Raw genomic sequence first — 23,455 nt, 5'->3', positions numbered from 1 at the left:
AAATTACTGCTTGATGATAAGGCATCTCTACCATAGACGCACCCTTCCTACAGCTTAACAGGGCTGCAGCAAGGAGTCAGTACAGCCTTGTTCAAAAACTGCACCAACAAATTTCAAGTCTCCACCCTCACTCCAGTAACCCTTTCTCATCTTGCCTACTTTAATTTTAGACGTTTTCCCCAAATTGCCTTTGATGAATCAAATCTACTTCAACTTACAAATTGTGAGAAAAGATTTAACATCTGTTAAGCATCATATAACCCTTCTAATTTTAAAAAGTTACTGAAAAAGTTCATATAAAGATTCAGGAGGAGTGAATTAAACAAAGCCTGAACACATCAAATGTGTAATATTTAGGCCATCGAGATTACAGTGCTTCAACCTATTAAAATGAGAGAAAAAAAATGCCTGTTGGTAAAGCATTCAAATGACTGTAAAACAGATCTGCAGTAGCGATTAGAACAGTAATTTCACCCAAGTCACTTGTTACACAATGTAATTCTAAGTTTCAAAACATCAAAAAAAAATTTTTCTAACTTTACTAGTTTATTTTGGAGGGATAAATTCCCATTTCAATCTAGTTTCTTTCCTATAAATTAATCAACATTCTTAAACTTCTTGCCTGTTCTAACCATTAAAGGGTTAGACTGAGTGGTAATTAGATCAAAGTTGTAGTTTGTAGTTGTAGATTGTTTTTTTAAGACTTACTCTATTGCACAGAATGTGGTACTATCCGATTCCACAGACTTACTTCTCCCTGAAACTGATACTTTTAGTTAAAATAACAAGCATATGACAAACATCTATGGCCCGGACAGAGTATCAGTAGTATCAATTTTATGTACTGACTGAAACTGACCTTTTCGTAAGAGAATTTTCAAACAAGCTAACAAAATAAGTTCCGCAAGCATAAAACTAAAATACATGGCATATCCATCTACAACATGGATAAACCTCAAAACCAGTTTCAGGTGGAAGGATGAAAATAAGAGCAATGGATGGACGCCCTAACACATGAACCCTAAATAAGAAAGTTTTTAAAGACCAGAGACACGTACGACACACTGGCAACCCCATAATGCCAACGTAATAAATGCCTTTTGAACAGACCAGGACACACACAAGTTTTCCCAAAAGCGCCCGTGGCTTAAGTACACATATGGAAATAAAAATCGCAAGCAGCGGCGCTGTGATGAAAAAAAAAAAACGACTGATCTGGAAGTTAACAGACCTTGGCTTTAGTCTCCTAGCTCAACAACTAACTCCCAGAGTGACCTTGGGCAAACCAGTCTCTCTAGGCCTCACTTTCGGTACGTTTGAGAACTTCAAGTCCCTCTTATAGTATCAACTCTGCCCCAACTTCCTGTGAGTCGGAACAGGCTTTTGAGCAGCCAATAATCAATGCCAGAAAAAATCAGTAAACATGTTAAACGGATCCGAGTCCCCCAAACGGAGACAGTGGCTGGAGGGGAAGGGTAAGTGGACCCTGACCCCGCGAAGCGTGGCGCTGGATCTGGGGGGCGGAGGTGTCCGCGGGACGGCTGGAGGTAGGACTGCCGGGTTCCCGGCCCCGGCGGGAGGTGGAGTCGAGGTTCTCGCGTGCATTGTCCCCCGGAGGGAGCCATGTTTCCTCCTCCCCGGCACTCCCAGATGGCGGCCGGGGGCGCGGGGCGTAAGCAGAAAGCCCCGTGGTCTGGAGGGCCAAGCGGAGGTGGACGGAGGGGAGGAGCTCGGGCCCGGGTAGGCCTGCCTCCGGAGCTGCGGCCCCCGAGAGGCACCAGGAGGCAGCGGAGGAAGGAAGGGTGCCCAGAGCGACGGTTCCTGGCTCCGCGCCTCCCACTCCCCGGTCGGTTGGAGAGAGAAAGGAAACCATGCCCAAACAGGGACTGGGTCGGCGGAGGGCAGGCCGCATCGGCCTCCTATCTGGCCGCAGTCGGGCGGAGGAGCAACGAGAAGCAGGCCGGGCCCCTCGACTTCCGAGGCCTCCTGCCGCCCCAGCCCCGCGCTGCCTGATTCCCTACTCACCGTTGGCGCGTTTGAGGGCATTTTCCGGCCTCTGGAAATAGGCCGGCATCTTGGCGGCAGGCTCGGCTCACCCGGCGTCAGCGAACTCCTTAGCGGCCCGGGCCGGGACAGGAGACGAAAGGGAAGCAGCGCGAGGCTCCACGCGCCTCGGCAGCAGTCGCCCGCGCCCAGCCGGCCAGAGACGGAAAGGAAGAGGCCACGTGACCCCCGCACGGCAGCGCCGCCGCCGCCCAGGCCCCGGATGTAGAGGGCGGGCCTCCGCACGCGCACCGCCCCTCCCCGCGCGCAGGCGCGTTGGCGTCACGCGTGGCTGCTGACGTGGCTGCGGTGGGCGTCCTGCTCGAGTTCCGGTGCCTCCTCGGGACTCCGCGGGGAAACCTTAGGGAGCCGGTTCTCAGGCCCCTCGCACATGGAGCGAGACTCCGGGTGGAAAAGGTGAGATTTGGGTCAGAGCTTCTGTCTGGGCAGCAAGCAGGCGCCTGCACAGATAAATCTTGAACATGATTTGTGCGGAGTTATGCAAAGTTACAATCTGGTCCCATCGCCTAGGGAATGGCCTGTCTTCGTTGAGTGAAAATGCCGAATTTATACATTTAACACAGATGCATTCAGCAGGTATCATTAGGCCAGCGATAGTCATCACTGGGAGATAGTGGTGACCTGTCACATGACGGACTGGCATGGGGAGGGGGGATGCAATAAATAACCAAATAGGCAAGCATATTTCTTATCTAGGCAGAATTTTTAAGTTGGTGACAGAGATTGCCTGCCCTCAGAGAAGGCGAGTTTTGAGCTGAGACTTGAGGGATGGGGACAGACTGGGGACAACAGTTTGGCTGGGGGGTGGGGTGCCTGCAGCAGAACAGACCCTCAAAATGTTTGAAAATACATAGGAATGTTGTCGCCTTTATATTCAGCACACATCACAAACAAATATAAGGAAAATGAGTGTTAGGAAAAAAATCAATTTATAACAAGCCCTTTGCTACAGTCTTTTATTATTGATTAACAATTTTAATGTTCAAACATTAACTATTATATCTAGAACTTGAAAGCCATTTAAACTGAATCTGAGTACTCAGTACCTTGTATGAAATTAAGATGTGTTCAGAAGAAAAATTCAGAAAGCAGCAGAGGAATAAATTGTTGCACATTTATTACACATTTTGTAATAATGGGTGTGGTATGTGAATTAATGAGAGTACTACATTAATGAATGAGGAAACTACATTACATACACACAAAAAGCATTTCCCCTTCATTCCTTCTGCCTCAGCAAAGAGGTTTTTCTGTTTTTAAGTTTATCACTTTGAAGAAAGAAAATTTGAAGAATGCAGATATAGACCAAAAAAATCACAAATTCTAAAACAGGTTATTTTAAAATTAATTTCAGAGAGTTCTTCCTCCAAAATGCTTAGGCCACTGTAAATGTCTGAGTTTACTCCTCAAAAAAATACGAGTCAGACAGGGTTGAGCAATAAGTACTAAGAAGCTGCAGGAACTGTTTTATGGGGCAAGATCAAGAGACTTCTTTGTGTGTATAATAATTAAGTCAAAATTAAAGAGCTAAACATAAGAGCAAATAGAGCTTTTAGATGCTATAGATAGAAAATTATTGAGTAGGCCATAGAGAGATGTAACAGAATAAAATAAAAGGAAACCTGGCCTAAATATCAGGAAAGCTTTCCAACATTCTTACCTTTCCATTGTCATATCACAAAGAAAAATGGTAAAATGATTATTGATTATTATTCATTATTTGGTAGACTTAAAAACAATAAAAATACTAGAAAATTGGGAGGTAAAGTCAAATCCAATATTTCTGTATCTTCATCCTTTTCTCTTTGAAGTTATTTAGGAAGTATAGTCAACCCTCCACACCCGTGGTGTTCTGCATCCTCAGATTCAACCAAATGTGGATCAAAAATATTCAGGAAAAAAATTCCAGAAAGCAAAACTTGAATTTGTTGTTGGCAACTATTTATGTAGATTTATGTTGCATTAAGTATTATAAGTAATCTAGAGATGATTTAAAGTATACAGGAACCTGTAGTAGAAAAAAAACAGTGTGTGTGTGTATATATATATAAAACTGAATCATGCTGTACACTAGAAACTAATACTTCAATTTAAAAAAGGGAGAAAAAAATAAAGTATACAGGAAACAACAGGGTCCTTCTGTATAGCACAAAGAACTATATTTAGTACCTTGTAATAGCCTATAATGAAAAAGAACATGAAAATATATATGTATAACTGAATCTTTATGCTGTACATGAGAAATTAACACAACATTGTAAACAGCTATACTTCAATTTAAAAAATAATTTTTTTTAATTTTTAAAGTATACAGGAGAATATGGTAGGTTACATGCAAATACTATGCCATTTTATATGAGACTTGAGCATCACAGACTTGGTACGTGGTGGGGGCTGGAACCAATCCCCTGCAGATACCAAGGGAAGACTATGAAGCATTTGGTGATATAATAGCCAGTGATCATTTAAGTGCATTGAATAAAATTATTTACAGTTTATTACCATGTTTTTAAGTGAGTAAAGGTATACTGTCAATTTCCAGGATAAATTTATCTATTAAGTCCAACTATCAGGTATTCAGTTCTAGCAAGCAGCCATAAAGTTAGATGCTGGAGATAAAAAGATGCAAAATGCCTACTTTCAAGGAGATGATGATTCACTGGTGAAGATACATGAGTACACAATGAGGGACAAGATAGGATCTATTCTGGGCCTGGAGAAAAGCATAATTACTTGCTGTTGAGTAGCGTTCAGTTAGTAGAAAACAAGCAACCTGAATATGCTAAAAGCCACTTGAGGAAGTGGCAAAAGGAAGTAATCAGGCTGATGAAGTTTTTTTCCCCTCAAGCCACTTTTGTACTATATATGACTGGATAAGTTATCTAATGCAGTAATTTGGAGGGTTTTTCCGACTTGAGTGGAATAAATAAGATTCTCAAACAGTTATTAAGGGCACAATTGAAGGTACTGCATTATACATATTTGCAACATAATATCTTACAGGTTTAAAACAAGTATCTTGTTTTACAGCTTACAAAACACTTTCACATTCATTATTTTGTTTATAAGAATGCTGTAATGAAGGTGAACTGGTGAACATAAATTTCAGAGGTAGACCAACGTTCACAGGTACACGTTCATTCAACAATTATCAACAAGCCAATACCATGGGCCAGGCTCAGGAGGTAGCACACAGCAATGAACAAGACAGACTTGGTTCCTGCCTTCTTGGACGTTGCAGTGTAGAGAGCGGAAGGCTTGGAACACTCACCAGAAGCTCAGTGGAGATAGAGATGCCAGTCTAGGCCCTCATCATCTCTTCTAGGTCCATCTCTCACCACACTCAATGTCTTTCAGTGCCTTAAATAGCCCTCTCCCACCTCCAACCCAATGCGTGCCATCCGTTCACTTGAAAATTCTTCACCACTACCCATTCCTTATTCTGGCAACAGCAACCTATTTCTCCTTCAGGTTAAACATCACTTCCACCAGAATTCTTCCCTGGCCCCCAGATGAGTTTAGAGGCCAAGGCATTGATCACCAATAACATCGTCTTAGCACTGACCATACTTCAAAGTAACTGCCTGCAGACTATAAGCTCAGAGAGGGAAAGGACCATATTTGTGTTGTTCACCACTGTATGGCCTGAGCATTGGGCAGACAGGATGCTCTCAAAAAATGATGGAGCGAGATATGAACGAATCCTTATGTAAAGATTTGTATAAAACAATTTCCCACTATCCCCATGGGGAAGTAACAAGTTCAAAGCCCAATGTGTGTCTTGTTTCCTTCATAGAGCTCAGAGTGCTCAGTATACCTAAGCCCCAGCATGCAAATATTAAAGAAGAAACAATCATGTTCCTCACCTAAAGCTTCTAATTGCACCAGTTCTAAATCTTTGGCTGTGCTGAAGTTCATTCATGATTTTCTGAGCTCAGTGTTCAAAGATATCATGCTTTCCTACACATATATATCCCTTCCTTCCCCCATCCCCTCCCCCAACATTACCTGACTTAACTCCTGCTAATACTTCAAGCCTCAGCTCAGAGACGTCCTCTACAAAGCCTTTCCTGCCAGCCAGGCCTGACTTAACGTCCCCAGTGCCTGTGCTTTTTGCTCAGGCCACCATTAACTCCATCACCCCAGTCAATCCTGAGCGCTGCTGCCCCTGCAACACTGTCCAAGGGTGGCTGTGTTCCTCCCTCCAACCACTGGTGCCTGGAGGTGGATCAGTGACTGACTAGCTCTTCCCATTAGCTACTTCCAGAGCTTGCTTGCTCTCTGTCTCTCTCTGTCTCTCTCTCTCCCCTCCTTAAGTTCTGAGTTTTGATGCTTACATCAGTCTAGGCCACACGTGATTCCTCCACATCACAGTCCTCTCTCTACAGGCATCTTCACATCCCGGGTCACACCTCCTCATTTCTTGACTCAGATCTGGCTCCCTATCACTCTGTCCAACACTACCATCATAATGATCCGTGGCCTCTGTACCCATGTAAATGATCCTGCCAGTATTCTGGCCACCTGCTTCCCAATTGTGTTGTCTACCTGACCTCAGCCACTGACACATATGGTGACACCCTAGAGTCTAGACCAGGACTCTTGGCACACTTATAAAAGGCCATAGAGTAATTATTTTAGGCTTTGCATGCCTCAGTCTGTCTACTCCTCATCTCTCTTAACTCTAAGGTTGAAAAGTCCCAGGGGTCATCTCCTGGACCTCTTCCCTCCTCTAACTACATCTCTTGGTTCTAGCTCATGGTTCCAGGTACTTCTGCTATAAGCATCTTTGCTGTGGGCATGTTTGTTGCAAGCATTTTACCCCAAATATTTTTGCAACATAACTAATTGGCCATAGGCAATTTTGCCATAAAAGGTAAAATAATGAAAAGTAGAAGAGGGACATTATCTGTCAGCTTGTTAAAGCCATCAACGACATCACTAACTGGAAGAAATGCTAATGCATTTGAACCAGTTGAAAGCAAACTGTCAAGCCAAAAACTGTCAACCAGTTATTGTATCCTTCACAGCAAAATTGCTTTATGGCCAATTTATTATGCAACAATGTCTGCAGTAAAGGCGGAAGTACCCAGCACGCCAGCTCATAGCTTTAGAAATCCCATCTGTGCTTATGTTTCACAGTTGTATCACCAACACTTGATCTCCCTCCTGAAAGCCAGCCTCACATCTGGATGTCTAGCTGACACATCTGTAAATGTTCAACACCCAGCGTATACTCAGCCTGCCCCAAACCAGACTCCTGGTCTCTTCTGACTCCAACCTGCTCGTCCTGTCATCTTCCCCCAGTGAATAATGGCAACCCCATTCTTCTAGTTGCTTACGCCACAAAAATATTGAAAACATCCTTTTCACCACCTTTTCTGTCATATCCCCACATCCAACCAACCCATCACCAAATCCCACAGCTGCCACCTCCACAGCTACCACTCTGGTCCCGGTCACCATCATGTCTCACCTGGAGTGTATAAAACAATTTCCCACTACACCCGTGGGGAAGTAACAAGTTATCTCACCTGCTAGCTTGTCTGTTTTCACCTAGCTCCCTTCTCTTTTTCCCCCACGTAGCAAGGAAGAGGGTGCTTTTAAAACAAAAGCAAGGCAATCATGTCAGTCCCCTATTCAAGACCCTCTTATAGCCCCCAGATCACTCTGTAAAAGTCAGTCCTCATAATGGCCTGCAAGGCCCTACTACCCGCTCCCTCCCCTTGTCCCTCCCATGCCGCACCAATGTTTCCTTTCCAGTGATGTCCTCCCTCACCTCTTTAAAGTAATAATAATGTCCCATCTTCCCATATTTTCTAGAACCCTTCTCTGTTTTTCTCCATAGCATGTACTTATTTATCACTGTCTGATCTCTGATACGTTTTATGAATTTATTTCTCAATTGTCTATCCTTCTAGAATATCAGTTTGTTGAGAGCAGGGATTTATGTCTGTTTTGTTCAACTGCTACATCTCTAGCACTAATAACAGTGCCTCGTACAGAGTAAGCACTCGATAAACATTTGTTGAATATATGACAACTGGTTAAGGAAAGCCTCCTGATCTGCATTTTAGTCTCCTCTATGACCCTGGAAGTCCCTTGAAGATAGTGGCTGGGACTGTTCATCTTTGTGTCTGGACAGTGCCTGGCACATGGTCACACCCAGGAAGTGTTTGCTCGGTGTCTGTTTCAGAGCACCTTGGTGGTTCCAGCTGCATGATAACAAACAGGGTCTAAAACCTCATGGCCTTGCATTCTTAACCATGAAAGCATCCGGCTGGGGTTGGAAATCTTTTAAACCAAGGGCAGATGTCAGTGCACTGTGCCTGTGCCAGACCGTTCTCACTGAGTCTTTGGGTTCTGCGAATGTAAAGCAGGAACATTGGAATGCAGATTCAGACAAATTTATTTTCTGGGGGAGAGTGTAGCTCAAATGGTAGAGCACGTGCCTAGCATGCATGAGGTCCTGGGTTCAATCCCCAGTACCTCCATTTTAAAAATACATAATAATAATAAATAACTAGATAGACCTAATGACCTCCCCCCACAAAAAAGTATTTTAAAAAAAAGATGAGTTTATTTTCAGCAGAAACACGTCCTGGCAATACTTGTTATTTATTGGGAAAAATGCATCATATACTCAGGAGTCTTCAGTTAATATTCTTCTGGATTCTAGAAGGCTGAGTGGAGAAGGAGGGGCTTATTTGTGGGAATTGGCACACGTGCTCACACATGTGGTTGTTAGCATGCCAGGAAGCCCAGCTCCTATTGGGAAGTGGGGAGATTATGCCCAAAGCTACACAAGCCAACTACAGCCAAGGAAGCAGAAAGAGTAAGACACTGCACAGTGGTTTTGGGTGTGGTTCGAAAAGAGGCTTCTTTGTGAAATGAGGTTAAACATGATTAGAAGGAACCCTGGGACAGGTCGGCTTTCATCTCAGGTTGGTGGATGTTAGACAGTTTTCCCATGGATCTTGTCATTGTGTTACCATCTCAGGGAGCGGCTAAAACAGTCCCTCCTCGGAGAACCCTTTCCTGACCACTCAGTCTAATCTGAAGACCAGCCTGGTTTAATTTTCAGCAGAGCATTCAGCACTAACTGGGAGTTTTCTTTGTTTCCTTGGTTACCGTCCCTCTTCCTGCACTAGACAGTAAGCTTTAAGAGACCAAGTTGTCTTGTCCACCATTGCATCTCCAACTCCTGGAACTACGCCCAGCACAGGGCAAGCATTCCAGAAATATGTGATGTGTGAATAAATAAAGGAATGGAGACCGTGGTGGACAGAATTCTAAGATGTCTTCCAAGACTCCGTCTCCCTGGTATACACATCCTGTTTAATACCTGGGACTGTAAATGTAATGGTGTGTTACTCCTGCAATTAAGTCATGTTATACACCACAGCTGACTTTAAAAAGGGGAGGTTATCTGGGTGGGTCTAACCGATGACATGAACCCTTTAAATCGGGGTCTAGAGATCAGAGGCAGAGGAGGCAAGAGATTCAAAGCATGAGAAGCTTTATGGAGAAAGCCACATGGCAAAAATCCAGAGGCAAGTGCATGCTTAGCATGCACAAGGTCCTGAGTTCAATCCCTAGTACCTTCTCCAAAAAATAAATAAACCTAATTACCTTCCCTCAAAAAAAAATTTTTTTCTAACCAAAAAAAATAATTCCAGAGGCAGCCTCCAGGAGCTGAGAACAGCCTCCCCACTCATCCCCACCCCCAGCTAACAGCCAGCCAGTGAACAGAGGCCTCAGTCCTACAACTGCAAGGAACTGAATTCTATCAGCAACCGTATGTGCTTAGAAGCACATTCTTCCCCGAGTCCCCAGAAAGGAATGCAGCCTGGCCATCACCTGGACTTCAGCCCAGCAAGACCCTGAACAGAGACCCAGTCACACTGATCTACAGAACAGGGAGCTAATAAATGAGTCTTGTTTTAAGCTGTTGTTTGTGGTAACCTGTTACAGAGCAAGAGAAAACGAATACAGAGATCTTAACAGATTTCTCCATATTAACTCATAGAGGAGAAAGAATGAAACACTACGGAGTCTTTTTTTGCCTTGCAGGAAGTGAACACTGAGGTACACCTCCATGGAGGAAAAGGCAAGACTGTGTAAGGTCTAAATATACAAATTCAGATGATTTGAGCAAAAGCCTCATGAGAGTTGAGACTCTGAGATTATGAACATGTTATTATAATCCACACTGGTGTTTTTAGAACTGGGAGTATGTTTTATTTCCTAGGGAACTAGGGTTATAAATACATCTCAGTTCTTCCTATAAGCATGCCAGATTGGAGTCAGATGCAGCTTCAGACCCCAGCTTTGCCATTTTACTTGACATTGGGTAAATAATCTCTCTAAGCCTCAGTTTTATCACCTATGGAATGAGCATGATGAGGGTGTTAGGTTTAGATGAGATACTACATATGTGTTCTTAGCACAGTCCCTGACGCAAGCTCTCTAGAAATCATTGCCACACATATGTACACAAGATGGATAAAATAATCAGTGCTTGAAATATTCACAGCCCCCTTCTGCCCCCTCAAATGCTAAACTATACTGATGTTGACTAATGAGCATTGCCCCTTTGCTCTCCTCCTGTTTTCTGCTTATTCTTTATTCAGTACATGAAGTAGTCAATCAAGAGAACAGCTGGAGAAGTTGGGTAGGAGATTCAAGTAGGCAAGGGCTAAAATGAGAGAGGTGACTAGAGGAGTAGGGAGAAGGCTAATGGGTGGGGGTCGGGAGAAGGAAAGAGGAGAGAAGACGAAGGTAACAGGAAGGGTTATTTGTAAGGAGAGTGGAGAGAGATGAAGAACCTGGACCAGACGAATAAGAGAGTTTACAAAAATATGAGGGAGTCCACACTGACATAAATACATGATTGAATAAAAAAGAAAGGCAAGTGAATAGACAAATTCCCCGTGGAGAAGAATTCCAAATAATTTGTGTAGATACTTCGCCCTCAAGGAAGTGGAACATAACCCTCCATTCTTTAGGTATGGGCCATGCATAGTGACTTCTACCCAAAGAGGACAGTGTAGAAGGAGGGTATAGCTCAGTGGTAGAGTGCGTGCCTAGCATGCACAAGGTCCTGGGTTCAATCCCCAGTACCTCCATTAAAGGTAAATAAATAAATACCTAATTACCTCTCCCCCCCGGGGTGAGGGTGGGGAAACTAAACACAAAAGAGGACAGTAAGGGAGAGAGGAGTCAGAAGGGAAGAAGGGAGTGACTTTACAGAAGAGAAACCCAGCAAACACTACCTCAGCCAGGTGATCAGGGTTTCATACGATGTGATGAGAACTGCACTTGACCTCTGTGGTCTTCCTCCCCCAATGCATAATCCAGTCTAACCATGAGAAAAACATCAGACAACTCCTTATTGAAGGACAATTTGTAAAATACCTGGCCATCTGCTCCTCAAAACGATCAAGGTCATCAGAAACCAGGAAGGTCTGAGAAGCTGTCACAGCCAAGAGGACCCTAAGGAGGCATGCTGACTAAATATAATAGGTTGTCCTAAATAGAATCCTGAAACAGAAAAAGACATTAGATAAAAATTAAGGAAATCTGCATAAAATATGGACATTAGTTACTAATGTATCAACATCTGTTCACTAGTTGTGACAAACGTACTAAACCGACAAAGGTAAGATGTTAATAATAGAAGAAACTGGGTGAGGGGTATATGGTAACTCTCAGTATTACCACTGCAACTTTCCTGAAATTCTAAAACAAAACGTTTATCCCAGGTTTCAGCACCAAGATTTTTTTTTTAATTAAAACATTTAAAAATAATAAACTGAAATATTTTTAAAATATGAAGAGAAAAGTATTTTAAGACATCATTGCAGGTAAGGGATTCCATCATCTTTAATTTTCTTTGAAAAGTGCAAATAAGGGTCAGAATTCATTTTAATTGCATTTTTCTTACTGAGATGCTTCTTTCAATGCAACACAGCTCCAAAGCTGGGCTGTTTGGGGCCTAGGGTCTACTGTTTCCAAAATTAGCGTCCTCAAACTTTGAAGAACACAAGGAGGCTGACTTCCTTTTGGGAATGTTCTGGAAGCCTCAATTAGGCTGGAAGCCAGTTAACCATCAGGACAGAGTGTCAGGGCAGTTGACTGAATCCCCTTCCAGAGGTGACTCTCCAGTCCCCAAGCAGGCCTGGAATCCCTTAAAAGAGCTGCCACCCGAAAGAAAGTCTTGACTGCACAGGCCTAATCTGAGTAAATCCAATTATGGAAACAGATGAAAAGAAGAGCCACGTTTGGCTCACAGAGACCTGGGCATTGGACCATCTGTGGAAAATATCAGGGTCCCTTATCCACATGCCCAGACAGTTTGGGCATTTTCCAAATCCACATCAGTGCCAACAACTTCTTTTTTCCTGGGGAGCAGGGAGCAAGCAGGCTGTGCAAACGAGACAGAGCAGGCCAGCCGGAGACCGCCACCCTTAGAAAAGCCTGCTGGGAACATAGGCCCTTGGCTGGTGTCTAAGAACTTGGATTTTGGGAGAGCTCCCACTGTTCCCAGAACCGATACCAGTGATCGACTGCACCTAAACTATTCGTATACATAGTGGGGCTCGTGCCGAACACCTGTTTCCTTCTGAGAGTCTGGAATTTTAGTATGTGCGGGGCAGAAGGTGCCTATGTGACTGGCCCTCGATAAAAAACCTTGAGTCTCTAATGAGCTTCTCTGGTCAACAATATTTCATTTGTGCTGTCACAACTTGTCGCTGGAGGAATTAAGTGGATCCTGTGTGACTCCACTAGGAGAGGGCTCTTGGAAGCTTGGACCTACTTTCCCTTTTGACATCACCCCCTGTGCCTTTCCCCTTTGCTATTTGGCTTTGAATCCTCTGCCTTTGTTAACTCAAAGCCATGAGTACAGCTATATGCTGAATCCTGTGAGTCCCTCTAACAAATCATCGAATCTGGGGATGGTCTTAGGGACCCCCTACACAAGGCTATTCTTTTTGGGAAGAGACGGCATTCGTTTATTATAAAAAGAGAGACATGGATATTATTTACATGATGAAAGATTTCAGAACATTAGAGGAACAGGCAGCTTCACGTGATGCTATCTCAATAGTGACTTATTTCAGTCTACATACTTTCCAAGAATGTCACCATGTCTAAATAAATAATCCTTGCCGTCTAGAACTACTTTGGTGCCTCCATATTGTGGGAAAAGAACTTTATCTGCAACTTGCACGCTAACTGTTGAATCACTCCACCCCTTCCTCTAGAGCGCGATCCAACAGCCACTACCTTTGCTTGCAATACTTTTCCTTGAGGTTTCTCTGGAAGCATGATGCCTCTTTTGGTTACAGTTTCAGCTGTGCTCCTTTCAGCTAATACTCGCCCGAAGAGGGGAAGAAACTTTCTAGATGCCTGGCCAAGGCAGCTCAGTTGTACTCTCCACAAGGCTATTCTTAACTGCAACATTAGCATAAAGATTTTTCTTGATCCAACTCATTAGGGCAGGCACAGAGGAAAGTAATATTAGCTCCATTTGATCACCAAGAAAACAAGCGCTGAGAAGACAGGCACCCTTCCTGAGGTTTCACAGCTCGGAGGGCCTGAACCGGGATTAGAACTCAAGTTTGTCTGTTTCCACACCCAGCTCCTTCCGCCTGTAACAATGCAGCAATCTTATCGCCAAAGGTTGGGATGCCTGCCCTCTCTCCACCCACTGCTTCTCCCCTTAACTCTGGAGAACCTGTCTGGCAGGTCCGAAAGCACGCGGTTATGAAAGGGGTGGGAGGGAGGCTTCAATTCCAGTCATCCTTCCCCCACCTTCCCAAAGATAGCCTCTCCACCCCCGCCCTGCGTCCCACTCCCTGCGGGCCTAGCCACAACCTTCTGTATCCTTCCCTCCCTGCATCCACCATCATTTCCCTCAACTCCTTTCTTTTAGTATCTACATCCTCGTTTATTTTCTGAATGTCTCCAGAATTTGTCAAAGACTAAGGGTGTACGCATGGACCTGAGCCACAGAGGGCCGTCCCTAACTCATTCTTAAAAGGAAGTATTTTAGAGTGCCTACCCTGGCTCCCCGCCCACAGCATGAGCAGCCCGCGCAGGAGCGAGGAGGGGCAATGAACTCCGGACGCTCTCGGCCGGTCCACCTCTGGGACTTCCTGGCTTTTTCTCTTTCCGCACGTTTGGATCTCTAGATCTGAAATCCTAGAAGCAGTAGATCTGGTCTTGCCTTCCCTCTTCCCTTTTCTGTTTACCCACCGGCTGCAGGGTGGTCACAGGCAAGAACTCTGTTGTGGTTAAGTCTGTACCACCAGCCTTTAGCCTGTGTCACAGTCTGTTTTGCAAATGTTAGCACACTGAGCAAGGGAAATCGAGTTTACTGATTGTACATTCTTGCTGATTTAATGGAAAATGATTACCCAAGCCCAGATGCCACAGAAAATTATTACACATTTTGGGCTAAATGTGTCTCTGTAAGATTCAGCAAGTAACCTTGAAGTGGAAAAGGCAGGATATTTGGGGTCTATGGATTTAACATATTTTCTTGTTTTTTCTGTTTACCATGTTTCATCAAATCTAGAAATGCCATCAATGATTTAGCATATCATTTTATGTACCATTAAGGAAGTAAAAAACTCTCAATTATAATTGTAGGATGCATCCCAATTTCAGATTTGAAAATTTGAACTCTTGGATGCAATGAAATACAGTACTTTTTAAATTGTGAAATAAAAGTAATAGGAGGAGGAAAAAATTGTTGAAGTCTTACTCACCTAAAGAAAACCACTGTTGCTAACATTTGAATATTTTTCTGTACTTTTACAGATATGGACCATATATAGTACATTCAATGTATCTATGTACTAAATATTTACGTTTATAAACATTTATAAATATATACCTTTGTATACTATACTTTTAAATATTTATATTTGTATTTTTATTATACAATTCATAGTGTTCTGGGGGCCCAGAAGGCAGCTGTGCAAGCCAAGGAGAGAGGCCTCGGAAAAACCTAGCACGCGGACACCTTTTTCTTGAACTTCTAGCCTCCAGAACTGTGAAAAAATACATTTCTGTTGTTTTGGTGTGTTTGTTTTGGTTTTTTTGGGGGGGTAGTTAGGTTTATTTTTTTTATTAATTTTAATGGAGCTACTATCTGCACAGTGGCTGCACCAATTTACATTCCCACCAACAGTGTAAGGGGGTTCCCTTTTCTCCACATCCTTGCCAGCGTTTGTTACTTCTGTTCTTTTTTGATGATAGCCTTTCTGACAGGTGTGAAGTGATATCTCATGGTGGTTTTGATTTGCATTTTCCTGATCATTAATGATGTTGAGCATTCTTTCATGTGCTTGTTGGCCATCTGCATTTCTTCTTTAGAAAAATGTCTATTCAGTTCCTCTGCCCATTTTTTTTTACTTTTTTTATTGAGTTATAGTCATTTTACAATGTTGTATCAAATTCCATTGTAGAGCACAATTTTTCAGTTATACATGAACATACATATATTCATTGTCACATTTTTTTCACTGTGAGCTACCACAAGATCTTGTATATATTTCCCTGTGTTATACAGTATATTCTTGTTTATCTATTCTGCATATGCCTGTCAGTATCTACAAATTTTGAAATCCCAGTCTGTCCCTTCCCACCTCCTGCCCCCTTAGCAACCACAAGTTTGTATTCTATGTCTATGAGTCTGTTTCTGTTTTGTATTTATGGTTTTTGTTTTTTTTTTTTTTTAGATTCCACATACGAGTGATCTCATATGGTATTTTTCTTTCTCTTTCTGGCTTACTTCACTTAGAATGACATTCTCCAGGAGTATCCATGTTGCTGCAAATGGCATTATGTTGTTGGTTTTTATGGCTGAGTAGTATTCCATTGTGTAAATATACCACATCTTCTTTATCTAGTCATCTGTTGATGGGCATTTAGGGTGCTTCCATGTCTTGGCTATTGTAAATAGTGCTGCTATGAACATCGGGGTGCAGGTGTCATTTTGAAGTAGGGTTCCTTCTGGATATATGCCCAGAAGCGGGATTACTGGGTCATATGGTAAGTCTATTCCTAGTCTTTTGAGGAATCTCCATGCTGTTTTCCACAGTGGCTGCACCAAACTGCATTCCCACCAGCAGTGTAGAAGGGTTCCCTTTTCTCCACAGCCTCTCCAGCATTTGTCATTTCTGGACTTTTGAAGGATGGCCATTCTGACTGGTGTGAGGTGATACCTCATCGTAGTTTTGATTTGCATTTCTCTGATAATTAGTGATATTGAGCATTTTTTCATGTGCCTATTGATCATTTGTATTTCTTCCTTGGAGAATTATTTGTTTAAGTCTTCTGCCCACCCTCTGCCAATTTTTTAATCAGGTTGTTTGTTTCTTGATGTTGAGTTGTATGAGCCACTTATATATGTTCGATATTAATCTCTTATTGATCATATCATTTACAAATATTTTCTCTCATTCAGTAGGTTGTCTTTTTGTTCTGTCAATGTTTCCTTTGCTAGGAAAAAGCTTTTAAGTTTAATTAGGTTGTATTTGTTTATTTTTGCTTTTATTTCCTTTACTTTAGGAGCTGGCTCCAAAAAAATATTGCTGCAATTTATGTCAAAGAATGTTTTGCCTATGTTTTCTTCTAGTAGTTTTATAGTACCTGGTCTTACATTTAGGTCTTTAATCCATTTGGAGTTTATTTTTATTTTCCACTCCTGAGTATATATCCAAAAAAAAAAAAAAAACCCCACTAATTTGAAAAGATACATGTACCCCAATGTTCATATAAGCACTATTTGCAATCACCAAGATATGGAAACAAACTAAGTGTCCATCAACAGAAGAATGGATAAAGAAAATATGGTATACACACACACACACACACACACACACACACACACACACACACACTGGAATACTACTCAGCCATAAAAAAGAATGAAATGTTGCCTTTTGTATTAACATGGATGGACTTCGAAGGCATTATGCTAAGTGAAATAAGTCAGATAGGAAGAGACAAGTACTGTATGATATCACTTACATGTGGAATATAAAAAATACAGCAAACTAGTGAACATAACAAAAGAGAAGCAGACTCACAGACACAGAGAGCAAACTAGTGGCTACCAATGATAAGGAGGGACAAAATAGGGGTGGGGAGTGGGAAGTACAAACTGTTGGGTGTGAGATAGTTACCGGGTTGTATTATACAACATGGGGAACATAGCTAATGTTTTATAGTAACTGTAAATTGAGTGTAACCTTTACATATTGTATTAAAAATTTATATATATATATATATATATGTTTTTATTGACGTATAGTCAGTTTACAATGTTGTGTCAGTTTCTGGTATATAGCACAATACTTCAATCAAATATGAACATACATATATTCGTTTTCATATTATTTTTCACCATAAGTTACTATAAGATATTGAATATTGTTCCCTGCGCTATACAGCATGGATGGATTTTGTGAGAATCCTCCTATATTTCAAAGCAAGAGACACTACCAGAGTTCAGTAGGTGTTCTGTGAAATTCAGTGGGTTTGTAGATGTAGTTCTTGGTGTATTTGTGGGAGTGGATGAGCTATGAGTCTCTCTACTCTGCCATCTTGGCACCTCTTCTTGCATTAGAATTTTTTCTAATAAAATTTTAAAAACAATTAAAAGAAAAGAGAATCCACAAGAAGATGTTTTCCTTGTAAATACTTTATCTGTAGAACCCCACTAGAGATTGAAAAGGCCATTGAAACATGAGTGCAAATGTCTGTTTGGCTTTTAAACTGATTCTGAACCTACGTTCCCCTCCTTAACCCCTAATACCTGCATATCTTCTGTGGGAACTAGAAACATTAACAACTATTTACTACAATAGTAAGCACAAAGAATCCAAAAGTGCACAGTTCAGAGTTCTTCCCTCCAGGAGTTCAGTCTAATGGAAGAAACGGAAGAGCCATATACACACCTAAATATACTCCAATCCTAGCTCTATGGCCAAATGCTATTTGACCTTGGAAGAGAGAGAATGTAGTTTTGCCTGGGTTTAGAGAAGAAATCATATTTGAGACTTGATGGTATAGAATTTCCCAAGGTAAAGAGCAGGTAAAATAAGGAGACTTGTTCAAAACAGCAGCAGTGTAGTGATGTAGTAAAAAACAACAAGCAAACTTAATGTCCATTAACAGACAATGGAAATAATATTTTCATATACAAAATATCTCAACAGTTAAAATTACTGAACGAGAGCTATAAATATTAACTTGTATAAATCTTTAAAAAAAAAAAAAGAACCATAAAGCTGAGCAAAAGGGGAAAAAAAAAAGCAATTTACAAAGGAATACAAGCAGCAAGCCACAAAATGGGAAGCTGTGTATCACAGAGACTGGTGTGTGTCTGGAATCCTAAGGCTTGGTTCCACATCCTGGCACTGCTACTTGCACGCTGTGTAATCTTGAGTAAATTGCATCACCTTTCAGTTTTCTCCCCTGTAAATTGAGGATCATAATAGGACTTACAGGCAGGAGTACTGTGAGGACTTAAGGAAGTAATGCAAGGAAAACAAGTACCTGCCACTCAATACATGTTAACTACTGTTGCAATGGTATAAAGTTTTATGAGGAGTACAATATTTTGTTGTGTGATACACACACATATACCAAAGTTTACAAACATATGAAAATGATAATTATCAAGTTTAGAATAGTGGGTACCTCTGTGGGATAGGGAAGGTCAGGAGATTAGGGAAGAGAAGGAAGTGCTTCACCTGCATTTGTAATACATTTATTTGTTAGGGTGGTAACCGTATGTTTTTCTTAGATTGGTATGTATATATGAAATATTTCATTTTAAATACTTAAAAAAAAAGATCAATCGAGGTGGGGGTGGGATTGTATTCCTATAGGCACCAAGGATTCTCCCTGATTAGTTTTATGTGATTTGGGTTTGGAGCCACAGAGAATCCAGAAGGAGGGATCTTGGAGCCACCCAAACGGTCTGGCTTTTTCCCATCATTCAGATCTTGGTTCAAATATCCCTTCCTGAAAGAAGCCTTCCTTGACACTTTAGATCAGCACACTTCCAACCGCTGACAAACGGTAGGCACTGTTTTATTGCAATAGGCTTATCACTCTGGGCTGTTATTTTACTCGGTAACTCCCTTACTGGAATGCTCTGTCTTGGTCAACACTATATTCCCAAAGCCATTTTAAATTCTCCCCTTTTTTTTTTGTTTTGTGGATGGCTGGATGAATGAAAGAATGAGTAAATGGAGACACTTCCTCCATCCTTGGGTCGCCTCTTTTGAGCCAGATTGGAGGGCAGAGGGAGAATGAGGAAGGCCTGAGAAAAGCAAAGACTACAGTGAGCTGAGGAGGAGGCAGATGAAAAATTAAGGGAGGTCTCAAGAGGGTGAGAAACCAAGGGGTGAAGATGAGTGGAGAGGCAGGAAGTCCGGGAGAGAGGGGGCAGGGGTGGAGTCTCTAGGGCGGAGGCGGGGCCCGGTGGAGGAAGGCGGGGCGGGAGCCTGCGGGGCGGGGCCTGAAGGAAGGTGGGGCCAGCTGGCGGGGCGGGGCCTGGAGGAGGGACTGGGCCTGCGAGCTGGGAGCGCGGACCCGGGAGCAGCGCGCTGCGGTGGCGGCGGCGGAAGATGGCTGCGGCTGAGGCTGCAGACACTCAGCTGATGCTTGGAGTCGGGCTGATCGGTGAGGACGCAGGTGCCCTGCCCTGCAGGCCCACACTTAGTTCTGCCTCCGCCTGGGCCCGGGGTGGCCCCTGCCCCCGCGGCCCCGGGCGCCGCCAGCGTAGGAGAAGGCGCGGCTCCCTCCACAGGCCTGGGATAGGGGGTACGGGACCCGGCCTTCTCGGTGCAGGGCCCCGGTCTGCCCCCGTGGGCCCTTGCGCCCGCAGCCTTGTGTGGGGCCTGTCTGGGCCAGGCGGCGGGGCAGGGGGACCTCGGAGGCTTCCTCGGTCTGGGAGGGAGCTCCTCCGGGAAGCCCCGGGCTGCAGACGAGCCCAGACATGGAGGGTGAGCGAGCTGCGCAAACGGGCCCCGGGCCAGGCCCAGAGCATCTCGCAGGCCGTTCCTGTGAGGCGGCGGGGCAAGGGTCCCTCGAAGCGAGGAGGGAGCCACGCGAGACTGCCAGCCTGGCGCTTGGCTGGCCCCAATCATGTGATCGAGCGATTTGAGACGCTGTGGCCAACTGTGCCGGCCAGGGGTGCCGTGTGTTATGCATGGATTATCTCTCGTTTAACTCACCTCGGCTCCAGGGGGTCTGGGTTATGTTTGATGCCCATTTTACGGAGCAGGTGGAGGCCCAGGGTGTCATTTGTGCACGGACGCACGCTGCAAAGTGAGGGACCCAGGGTTGAGACCCTTGCAGTCTAGCTTCGGAGCCCCAACTCATACCACTGGGGAACTAATGCATCATGTGATAGAGGTTGTGCACGGGTGACTACATAATCACATTGGGTGGAATCCCAGTTAGTTTTGAGGAGTAAATGGATATGGAAGTGCGTTGGGATCTTTGGGCAGGCCGGAATGTGTGTCAGAGCCGTGTGCAGTGGTTCGGGGTGAATATTTGAAGCAACCATTCATCTGACAGCGACTTTGAGTACTGGGTTGCTTGAATGAACGTCTGTCGGTTCCCAGCGTGCCATTGTCCTTTGAATAAGTATTCTCCCGAGATTTTTACATATCAAACCCCAGGGTACAAGAACATTGCTTGGATTTAGAAAAGCTGGCGGAAATGTAGTTAAATGTTGCTGATTATTTTTCAGTGTCTCAAAGGAGTGCATATTTCTGGGAACGGCTTCCTGTATTTCTAATGTGATTTTGAAACCGTTTCAAAGGAAAGCCTATGTACCTCAGACATCTTAGTCCTTCTTGAAGGTACTTCTCAATTAAGGCTGAGTTAAACTCTGACTTTATCTGGTAACAGCGAAGAAAAGGATGACATATTTTCAATTCAGTTTTTTTATTTTTCATGTTGACATGAATTTAAAAGGGATTTGCTTAAAAATAATGGGGGGAGGGGCGCTCCTCCCCTTTATGAACCAATGAGGGCCAGGTGTTGGTAATTGCTGAAGCTAAGTAATGGAGATGAGGGAATACATTTTATCATTCTCTACTTTTTAATGTTATTTCCCATAATAAAAGGTTTTTGGTTTTTTTTTTTTTTAAGTCTGTAGATTAAAACAGGATTTTTACTGCTATATGTTCAGTAACTATTTCTCTAAAGTTTAGGCTATTTTTGCCTGGAGTTATTATTAGCAAATTGTTCCTATTTTGTTATGGAGCTGCTGACTTTGATAATGAAAGTACATATATGACTATTTAACGATTATTATTAAAAACTTTAAATCTAGAATTCATATAATCAGTACATACCTTGATTTGAAAGAGATTTCACCATTTTCTTAATCTCCAGTTTTGTTTTCAACACACCCTTCCTATGTATTTATTAAAGATCCTTCCAACTGGATCAAAATGTAAAGTGACTATAAATTTATGAGAATTTGTGTGGGAGGAGTTAGGGCAGACCCCTACCAAACCTCTAAGGCTACATTTTCATTCATGACTTGTAAGAAAAGCTTCTTACCCAGGTGGCCTACAACTGAAAATCAGGAGAGCTAGGTAACTTGACCAGGAAAGGTAGGTGGGAATCTGGGGTCTCACATGCTCAGGGTTGCTTTGTAAAATGGGATGTTAAAACTGATTCCACGAAGTGCTTCTGAGTAACCAATCAACTCACTTCCTTGCTGCTGTTTGACATTCTCACAGTGACCATCTTTCCACCGTAGAAAAGGACACAAATGGAGAAGTTCTGTGGGTGTGGTGTTATCCTTCCACGACAGCTACTTTAAGGAACCTGCTGCTGAGAAAGTGCTGCCTTACAGATGAAAATAAACTTCTCCACCCCTTTGTCTTTGGTCAGTACAGAAGAACGTGGTTTTATATCACAACAGTTGAAGTTCCAGATTCTTCCGTTTTGAAAAAGGTATGACTGTATGAAGGTCAAAAAACCCAAAAATATTTTTAAGTGATGTAAGATTATTCCAATAAACCCTTTAGACTTCATCATTCACAATATACTTTGTAAAGATATTAAATATATGATATTCATTGGGAATGTTCTCTTTCACATTTCATTCATTCATTCTATTAATATTTATTGGTATATATTATATGACTAACCCGTGGTTGGTGTGGAGGAGCCTTTCCCAGGTTATACTTGGAGTAGAAATGTAGAAGTAGTTTCAAAGCCTTGACTCTGATTAAAAATGGGAAGAAGTATTTTTCCATAATTAAAAACTAATTTTAAGGGTATAATTATTCTAGTTAAGAAAACTTTTTCATTTGTTGATGATAAGGATATGTTAAGAATAGAAAGGGTAACTAAGGAAATTCATGTGTTCAGTAGACTTTGTGTGTCATTTGGTATGAACACTATCAAGATGACTTGCTGAAAACGAGTAAGTATGTGGTCATTGTGGACTTCCCTAATCCCAAACAACCAGCCCTTTTTCCAGAGAAGAAAAATCTTGGAAAGAAGTGGCTGAGCTCCTGGCTGTGATCTTCTAGGTGGGGACTCCTTTTACCTTTTCAGGGCTAATTTTATAGCCAGCCACAGACAGTATGAAGGATGCCCAAGATACTGGCTTAAATTTAAGGAATTACATTTAAAACAACAGGAAGGCAACAATTTAGTAACTCTAAGACGTTTAAGACAAAACAGATTAATAATTAGCAAATGTAAATTGCAGAAAGACGTTCATTAATGGGAATAATAAGTGTATGATTATCAGAAATTTATATGTATAATAATAGAGGCATATAAATAAGTGAAGCTTCTTATAACAATGCCCTTTAGCTTCTACAGCATCCTACAGAGAATTGACTATTTTGGGAACTATGATTTTTACTGTATGAATTTTACTGAAATGTATTTTTGTGTTTTCCATCCTATTTCATTCGTGAAAAGTAGTCACTAAGTCGTAGGTCTGATAGAGAATTGCGAGTTATCTTTTTTTTTGAATTATGGATTTACTTTATTCTGTAATTTATATCTTATAGGTTTTTTTTAGAACAATTTTTTTTCTTTTTTGGGGGGGGTCATTACATTAATTTTTAATTTTTTTTTAATGGAGGTACTGGGGATTGAACCCAGGACCTTGTGCATGCTAAGCATGCGCTCTACTGCTGAGCTGTACCCTCATCCCCTCATTTCTGGTTCTGCTTTGATGAAGGTAGGGGGCTTTAAATAAAAACTCACATTTAAAAAAAATTTTTTGGTGAGGGGGGAGGTAATTAGGTTTATTTGTTTATTTTTAACAGAGGTACTGGGGATTGAACCCGGGATACTATGTCCTCTATCACTGAGCTGT

The 23,455-nt window shown here is 42.4% G+C and overlaps 2 protein-coding genes and 1 pseudogene across 5 annotated transcripts in view; 1 reads left to right on the top strand and 2 right to left on the bottom strand.

Moving 5' to 3' along the window:
* Nucleotides 1–2,212, bottom strand: part of EIF3A (eukaryotic translation initiation factor 3 subunit A) — a 32,638-nt gene extending 30,426 nt beyond the window's left edge. The window contains exon 1 of the mRNA XM_010969864.3: nucleotides 2,026–2,212. Coding sequence (XP_010968166.2) covers nucleotides 2,026–2,074 — 49 coding nt within the window. The 5' untranslated portion in view covers nucleotides 2,075–2,212. The remainder of the gene's footprint in view (nucleotides 1–2,025) is intronic.
* Nucleotides 2,213–2,309: 97 nt separating this feature from the next.
* DENND10 (DENN domain containing 10) overlaps nucleotides 2,310–23,455 on the top strand; it is a 34,719-nt gene continuing 13,573 nt past the window's right edge. The window contains exons 1-2 of one of the 4 annotated variants that reach the window (XM_045506570.2): nucleotides 2,310–2,460; nucleotides 21,852–22,068. In XM_045506570.2, coding sequence (XP_045362526.1) covers nucleotides 2,435–2,460; nucleotides 21,852–22,068 — 243 coding nt within the window. In that variant the 5' untranslated portion in view covers nucleotides 2,310–2,434. Of the gene's footprint in view, nucleotides 2,461–19,618; nucleotides 19,774–21,851; nucleotides 22,069–23,455 lie in introns of those variants that run through there. The other 3 variants (XM_045506571.2, XM_010969866.3, XM_010969868.3) reach the window with 3 other exon arrangements.
* On the bottom strand, nucleotides 13,184–13,530 carry LOC141579223 (10 kDa heat shock protein, mitochondrial pseudogene; annotated as a pseudogene).

This window comes from Camelus bactrianus, chromosome 11 (assembly GCF_048773025.1).
Source record: "Camelus bactrianus isolate YW-2024 breed Bactrian camel chromosome 11, ASM4877302v1, whole genome shotgun sequence".
NCBI lineage: Eukaryota > Metazoa > Chordata > Mammalia > Artiodactyla > Camelidae > Camelus > Camelus bactrianus.
Note: the sequence above shows the minus strand (reverse complement) of the source record. Positions and strands in the feature narration are given on the sequence as shown.